The sequence below is a fragment of the Drosophila subpulchrella genome, unplaced genomic scaffold (assembly GCF_014743375.2).
Source record: "Drosophila subpulchrella strain 33 F10 #4 breed RU33 unplaced genomic scaffold, RU_Dsub_v1.1 Primary Assembly Seq16, whole genome shotgun sequence".
NCBI lineage: Eukaryota > Metazoa > Arthropoda > Insecta > Diptera > Drosophilidae > Drosophila > Drosophila subpulchrella.
Window position 1 is genome coordinate 2,100,014 of NW_023665498.1, and position 8,265 is coordinate 2,108,278.

Sequence of the window (8,265 nt, forward strand, 5' to 3'; positions counted from 1 at the left end):
GTGCTAGCGTTCAAATTAAATTTAGTTTTGAATTTTTTTTCGGAGCAACTGAAATTGAACATCCTCTCCAAGCAAACTAGCTGCGCACTTCAATGATTCTCTATTTGAACAAAAATCCGCTTCAAATTGCCGCAGTGATTTTAAGCGGCTGTGTGTAGAGATGAAGCAGAAACTCCCTCTGCCAAAATTCCCTATAATACCATATTCACACATAGGCGCTTTTCACTTCAACAACCAAATTCCGCTTCAGCGACTTTTTCTGCATAAGAAATAGGAAAGAGACGGGAAAAAGTCGCTACAACTCGCTTCAGTGGAAAATGGGACCGCACTAGCAAATCGATTCACTATTCCAGTGTTTTATTTAGTATTCTTTACGAGCTTAGGTTGTTTTTGTACTTAGCTTTTCGGGATTTTTGAGAAGGAAATTAATTTGAGCTGCAGGCCCATGGTGCCTCCCAAGGACTCGGAACTCGGAAAATGAGTATTGCTGTAGTTTTTAAGCAAATAACCAGCCTTCAGTTTATGTTCTCCATGGCAATACGTGGCACCTGTAGCAGCCAAACTTACATTATTTATCTATGGAAGAAGCCAGTAAAAGGCGCACCTACCTCACAAACAGTTGATTAATAAATGGATATGGTTAGAAATATGTAAAAGACTAAACGTTTGTAACTTGTTAAAATTCTCGTGGCGTCACTATCATTGGTCCCTATCAGTTTTCACTACGCTTGCCTGAGTGGATATCTTATATTTGATCAATCTGCTAATAGCAATGAAATAATCATTTTGCGTTTTGCGTTGCCTTAAATTTTTTTTTGTAGTAACTGAATTTGCACGATTTCTGCCTTCGGATACGATTTGCTTCTGCTGATCAGCTGTTCACTTCAGCGATTATCTATGTCAACAGGAATCCGCTCATAATTTCTTGCTGTTGCAATTTCAAGTGGCTGTGTGCAGAGGCTATAACCTAGTGCAAAAACTTTTTGGAGTAAATGGGATATTGACCCACTCGATAGATTACCCGACATAGTGCAACAAGGCTTTAAGTTACTACCAAATTATCTATCCACATTGTGGCGACCCAAGAAAATATAAAATAAAATTTTAGTTAGAGTCAATTGACGGATACGGTTCCATGGCGTTTAGCTAAAATTTGGCACACAAAATATAAGACACCACTGTATATTGTTCCATAAAGCACATGAGCGGTGGCCTTTAAAGCAAAGATAATATGCTCATCGAAATGATTTTTTTCGCGTTGCACTATTTTGAACATGAAATAAGAAATTTGTCAATAATCAAAATGTACTTTAAGTGTAAACAAGGCCTAATATCCTAATATTAAAATAGTTTGTTGTTAATTTAATTAAGTCTCGACAAATAGAATGAACAGCTGACCAAAATTCAACAATTTCGCAAATCAGCATTCATTGGAGAATCGTAAATGTTATTAAAATAAATCATTTTCACTAGCTGTTCGTTATAATTTTTTAATTATATTAAAAATTTTAAAGTTGAATAAAAACAATCAGTTTTAAGGCACAATAAACCCTTTTGGAATATAAATTTAATATAACAATATATTATACTGTTACACCCATGAAAAAACTGCAATAAGAACTGCATTAAATATACTAATTATCGTCGTTTATGTGTTAGAAAGAGAATCAACGTGTTGATTGACGTAAAAACTAATTACTTAAATTATGTAACTTGTTCCTATCCTTTGTTTTAACAAATAGTTCTGGCCATTGAACTACTGATCTACTTCTGTTTGAGTTTGATTATCGCAAAAACGATGGCTTGTGCGAACGCTCGCATTTCTTTGCACCTGCGTGAAAAGAGTATAACCCATTGAAAAGTGTTGTACTGGAATAAGCTGCTAAAAGTGTTTTAGAAATCTGAAAGTGTTTAGCAATAGTGAGGAAATCAATGCGCACATCGATCACATTAGTATTAGCCCTCCAAGTAAGATTCCTCTTTTTATGTTCTGTGTAGTATGCTTCGAGATTTAATATGTCATGGATTTGAGGGCTGTATGTATTGTACGACCAACACAATGAAATGTGAAGATGATACGTGCTACTTCGTACCGCCCTTTTATTGGATGGTTTCGGTCCAACATAACATTCATTCAGATTTCATCTGAATAGTTTTCTTAATTAAGAGACAAAACGAAAACTCTAAACAATTATTGTGGATCTTGCTTGAGGCTATCAAAAAGATGAAATAATATTTTTACTGTGTGGAATTAGGTACATATGTACATAACGTTTCATTTTATAGCAAATCAATATGTTTGTTATAAACGTTTTATTTATTGTAGCTTCCATGAACGTTGAGATCGGCTTCTTCAGACACAAGTATTAATACGTGTATCTAGAAGTTGAAAAGTGAGGTACAGGATTAAGCAAAATTATTGACTTAATCGCATCCTATGGCAGAGATGCAGGACATTCGTGAGAATACCTTTATCAGCAATTCCGGCAGCAACCATGTTACGTTTCTGTCCAACACAAAAATGCCCCGCAACTTTAAACTATTAGCTGATCCGCAGTTGGTAAAATGTGGCGCCAGGCTATACCGCTACGATGGCGTTGTGCCCGGAGACCCTGCCTATTCGACAATAACACCCAGGGATCCGCGGAATCCCCTGACTCGCATACGTGCCAGGGCTGTTGATCCTCTTCTACTTCGTATTCCTAGGTAAGATTGCTATGCTTAAAAAAAAGTACATCCTTACACCTTTTCCGTAGATTTGTCATCGATTCCGACTATGTGGGCCAGCCACCTGCAATCGAAGTTACTCTGGTTAACTTAAATGATAACATCGACAAGCAGTTTCTTTCTAACATGTTGGACAAGTGTGGAACCTCCGATGAAATAAATATTTACCATCATCCAATTACAAACAAACATATGGGCATTGCAAGAATCGTGTTTGAAAATACAAAGGGAGCACGGCAGTTTGTTGAGAAATACAATCAAAAATCCGTAATGGGAAAGGTATGTTAAATATTATTAGAGATTTGATCAATTGATAATGCATGAATTTTAGGTCCTAAATGTGTTCTGCGACCCTTTTGGTACTATTTTAAAGAAAACACTTGATAATCTTACAAATCCTGTTGTGGCAAAACCATTGACAGGTATTAAAATGACGCACCAATCGACTTTTCAGCACGTTGCTCCCCAAGATGACGAATTCAGTCGAATGGAAAACGATGCTGGCAATCTTGTAAAATGTGCATACAGCTCTATTCAAATCAATACTGAAAGTGAAGAGCGTGCTAGGGATCGAAACTGGGATCGCGATAAGGAAAGGGAAAGAGATCACCACTTGAAGGACAGGAGTCGACATTCAGCAGAGCAAAGTTATAATCGTGGAATGCGGGAAAAGTATCCAACCTCCGTAAGGCATGATCGCAACTTCTACCGTCGGCGGTCTAGAGATCTAAGCCCAGAAATTCAGCGTAATAGATTGTTCATAACAAAAGAAAGAGTTAGAGACCCAGACCAACGGCCGCGCGAGTATTGTCGTTCCAGGGAGAAAGATTCATTTCGCGAATCTAAAAGATCTCGCGACAAATGCCGAGACCAATCCAGAGAAAAAAGAGGACATCGTTATAGCTCATCAAAAGATCGAGAGTATCGCGAAAAAGAAATCGATCGAAGGGATCGTGACAGTCTTAAGTATTATAAGCGCTGCTCCCTACATGAATATACTGAAACTGATGTCAGAAACTCAACAAACACAAAAAAACATTACTATTCTGGACTTTCTGGCTCCAGTTTGCCTGACGAAACTTTCGGATTTACCAATTCTTCTTACTCTTCGATCGAAAATGTTAAGACATGGTCAGACCGTAGAAGATGGACAGCGCCTCAGCCTAACTTCCAGCCAGTACCGCCTCCTCCACCACCTCCAGAAGAGGAAGAAAATTGGGATGAAGATGAACTTAAACTTAAACAAAAATTCATTAAGCAATCCGCCAACGCAAAACAACAATCGCCAAAGGGAACAAATATGAATTATATGACTTCAACAAAGACGGCGACAGAATCGAATTCCGAACCAGGGAACGTAGATTTAGATACTCGGATAGCCTTAATATTTAAAGGAAAGACTTTTGGTAATGCACCACCTTTTCTTCAAATGGATAGTAGCGATTCGGACACAGATAAAAAACCGGATGTGTCTTTTGAAAATAATTCCGATTCAAACAAGTCAGAAAAGAAAATGAAGTCGCACGTAAGGAATACGAAAGCTTTACAACAACCCAATGGAGCAAGTGATATATCAAGTGACGAGGAAATATTAATTAGGAAGGACAGGTCTAAAAACAGTTTTACAAGTGAAAAAGAAAAACTTGATGACAATATGTCTTTATCAAGTTTATCTTCCCATGAGGATCCTATCCAAAGTGTATTGACTTTGGAAGATGGGGAATATAAGAGACCTATTGTGTCGTCGTCTTACATGTATCCAAATTCATCAGATCAAAATCAATTTTATTACCATTCTTCTGGCTATGGACATTATCCTTCCGGTATACCGCCGGACTCTGCTTTTGCTAGCCGATTTGCCGCCTACATACAGTCCGATTACTTGAAAGGCGTTGGGTCATTTCATTTTGATTCGTTTGCTGAGCCCTATGACTACCATATGATTAATGTTTCGGACCAGAATAATGGGATACCCCTAAAGGTCAAAAAGGTTATAAACTATATTGTCGAAGAGTTAAAGCAGATTTTAAAAAGAGATGTAAATAAGCGCATGATTGAAATAACGGCATTTAAACATTTTGAGACATGGTGGGACGAGCATACATTAAAATCTCGACCAAAACCACTAGCCGATATTGCAGAATCAACCTACAATACAACTTCAAATTTCCTCAAAGAAACTACGTATAACGAGAAGCCTCCAGATATTAGTCATATAATTAATACGCAACGGGAAATCGCAGATTTTCAAACGTTCTCAAGTATAAGTTTAAGAGCGGCAATGCCCAAGTTACCATCGTTTCGGCGTGTAAGGAAACACTCTAGTCCAATTCCGGACACGGGAACTTTTTTGGAAAGAGATTTAAGTGACCAAGAGGAAATGGTACAACGTTCAGACTCAGAAAAGGAAGATTCTAATATGGGCAGCTCTGATACGACAGCACGCTCAAATTTAAGGAGTGAAGTTTCAAACCATGACTCTGATGTAAATTCAAAACGAAAAGGAAGTGCTTCCAGCTTTTTTTCTTCTCCATCCTCATCTAGTGAAGCCGAGTATGAGGGCATCGAATGTGATGAAAAGGAAGGAACGAGTGAAAACGATCTTCAAGATGAACATAATCAAAAAAATCGGCATCAACGGAAAAAAAAGATGAAGAAAAGAAGCCGAGGGGTTTTAAGAGATAATGAAAATGTTGACCTAAGAAACATATTTTCAGACTCTGATGAGTACAGAAAAAACGACATAACAAAGCGCACAAAAAAAAGTAATATTTATTCCGATACCGATGAAGATAATGAAGATACTAAATTGAAAAATTTGTTGCCTGCGTTAAAAGAAAACAAAATGTCATCTATTCCATCTGATCTCGAAGATATAAGTAAAGATAGTTGCTGCGAATTGCGCGAAATCGAGATAGATCCCGCATTTGAGTCTGAGCATCAAAGTACGCCAAAAATAAGTGAAGAATATCGTCGCTCTATTACACCTGTACCGCCACCGGGCTACAATGAAGAGGCCATTCAAAAGCTAGATGACTGTGAACGAAAGTCAGTTTTTGACTATAATAGAATTTACAGCGACTCTGAGGAAGAGCGAGAGTACCAGGAAAAAAGAAGAAGGAATACTGAATACATGGCCCAAATTGAAAGAGAATTTTTAGAAGAACAGGAGAAAAAGTTTGACATTGTTTTGGATGAAAACTTGCCATTGTCCAATCCTATTTCAAAAAGCAGAAAGTCCCCAATTTATAAGAATGAAGATAAATCTACCTTGCAAACTAATTTAGGCTTCACAAGCTTAAATTATAATGTAAATCTAGAACCTGATAAGGACAACGAATCAGACGCCAATAAAGATGGTGAGGTAATTTTAAATGGTTGTTACCAAATGTGCGAAAATTCCAAAAACGAAACCAAAATATCTCAATCACCAGCATCTTCAGACGGCGGCTCCAGCCAAGCATCGCAGGCCAGTCAGGTTGCGCTGGAACATTGTTATTCGTTACCGCCTCACGCTCAGACAGTTCCCTTTGGCGGTATTCCATCTGGAACTTTAAATGATAGTAACTCTATGTTGGATCGAAAATCTGCTAACATTATAATTGTTGATCAAATGACTAGGTCAGGCCCAGGCAGACCTCGAAAGGATACTATTCGTTCTCAAAGAAAAAAAAAAGATTCAATTCCGCGGATACCTAATGTGAAGAATAAAATAGCCCCAATTACAGATGCTATAGCCGAGTTGGCGCGAAAAACAGCCAATTTTGTACCTTGTGAGATGTATAAAGCTCGTGATCAGAATGAGGAAATGGTAATTTTATACACTTTTCTAACTAAAGGCATCGATGCAGAAGATATTAACTTCATAAAATTGAGCTATTCGGACCATTTGCAAAAGGAGCCATACGCGTAAGTGATTTTTAGTGAACGCTGAGATTTTATTATATGCTACATTTTTTCTAGTATGTTTTTAAACAACACCCATTGGGTGGATCACTGTACAACAGACCGAGCTTTTTGGCCTCCACCACAAAAAAAACGTAGGAAAGATGACGAACTATTGCGCCATAAAACTGGATGTGCTCGAACTGAAGGTTTTTACAAATTAGATTTACGAGAAAAGGCTAAACACAAGTACCATCATGCTAAAGCCAATACAGAAGATTCCCATAATGAAGACCGTAGCGATGAACCTACAGCACTCACCAATCACCACCATAATAAACTAATATCAAAAATGCAAGGAATTTCACGTGAAGCGCGCTCAAACCAACGCCGACTTTTAACTGCTTTTGGTTCGATGGGTGAGTCCGAGCTTTTAAAATTTAATCAGCTCAAGTTTCGGAAAAAGCAGCTTAAGTTTGCAAAATCGGCAATACATGACTGGGGATTATTTGCAATGGAGCCTATAGCTGCCGACGAAATGGTTATTGAATACGTTGGTCAAATGATTAGACCCGTTGTTGCAGATCTTAGGGAAACAAAGTACGAAGCGATTGGAATTGGCAGTTCCTATTTGTTTCGAATCGACATGGAAACTATTATCGATGCAACTAAATGTGGAAACTTAGCACGATTTATAAATCACAGTTGCAATGTAAGAATTCGTGGTTCTAATGGTAATTGTTGTACTAATGTTTTTTTCTGATTGCAGCCGAACTGCTATGCAAAGGTCATTACAATTGAGTCTGAAAAGAAGATAGTTATATATTCAAAGCAACCAATTGGAATCAACGAGGAAATTACGTACGATTATAAATTTCCATTGGAAGAAGAAAAAATACCTTGCCTATGTGGCGCTCAAGGATGTCGGGGTACACTTAACTAAAGCTAATTTATATATTAATTTAAAGAATCTTCAATTATAAATTAAATATTTTGGATCCCGTAATTTAAGTTTGTATATTATATCCAATACGGGTGCTCGTGTAAATAAAAACAATAGTAAAATAGTTCTTAGTTACATTTTCATAGCAAATTAAACATTTTTATTACAACCAATAAAATGCAATTAATTCGTAGAGGTTAGAAGTGCAAATAAAAAGGTTTAAGTTTTTAATTTAATCTTAAAATGATTATAATCGATCTTAAACTTATAGTCATTTAAAAACAAGTTAAAAACTGTAAGTAATTATATTCAGAGAGAAAACTCAATAAAATCGTATCTCTCAGAAATTAGCAGGGATTGCATACGAGGAAAGGTTCGGGGTTATCGCGTCGACCTAATTTGTTTTAATTAATTTTCTGGGGTAAAAACTACTCTTCCGATCTGGATTTGTATGTATGTATAACTTTACCAAAATGGTTGTCCCAAAATTCCCTTCACAGAGTTTTTAGGTAATGAAATGGGGTTCATCGTCTTAGGATTTTTTCGAAGAGATACAATGCACTATAATTTGTTAAAAATATAGAAACGTTTTTTTTTATAAAATATTTATTTTTAAAGTTTCTAACTTATATACTAGTTTTGTCGAAAAGTATGTAACATGTAGAAGGAAGCGTTTCCGACCCTATAAAGTATATATATTCTTGATTAGG

General features: G+C 36.8%; 1 protein-coding gene across 4 annotated transcripts; it reads left to right on the forward strand.

Moving 5' to 3' along the window:
- Positions 1–1,885: 1,885 nt before the first annotated feature.
- On the forward strand, positions 1,886–7,679 carry LOC119559027 (histone-lysine N-methyltransferase SETD1). 4 transcript variants are annotated; one of them, XM_037872155.1, is made up of 6 exons: positions 1,886–1,968; positions 2,327–2,706; positions 2,757–3,006; positions 3,059–6,636; positions 6,691–7,324; positions 7,382–7,679. In XM_037872155.1, exons 2-6 carry the CDS (start codon positions 2,438–2,440, stop codon positions 7,553–7,555), a joined length of 4,905 nt encoding a protein of 1,634 aa, XP_037728083.1. In that variant the 5' UTR covers positions 1,886–1,968; positions 2,327–2,437; the 3' UTR covers positions 7,556–7,679. The 4 variants fall into 4 exon arrangements, with proteins under 4 accessions (XP_037728083.1, XP_037728082.1, XP_037728081.1 ...); XM_037872154.1 differs by having other exon boundaries at positions 1,915–2,263; XM_037872153.1 differs by having other exon boundaries at positions 1,915–2,255.
- The last annotated feature ends 586 nt before the right edge of the window (positions 7,680–8,265 follow it).

Bases quoted from the DNA above. Each gene is read 5' to 3' on its own strand.
- LOC119559027 (XM_037872155.1), top strand. From the start codon at position 2,438: ATGGCAGAGATGCAGGACATTCGTGAGAATACCTTTATCAGCAATTCC. The intron at 3,007-3,058 runs GTATGTTAAATA...CATGAATTTTAG, and splicing joins AAAAATCCGTAATGGGAAAG to GTCCTAAATGTGTTCTGCGA. The intron at 7,325-7,381 runs GTAAGAATTCGT...TTCTGATTGCAG, and splicing joins TTATAAATCACAGTTGCAAT to CCGAACTGCTATGCAAAGGT.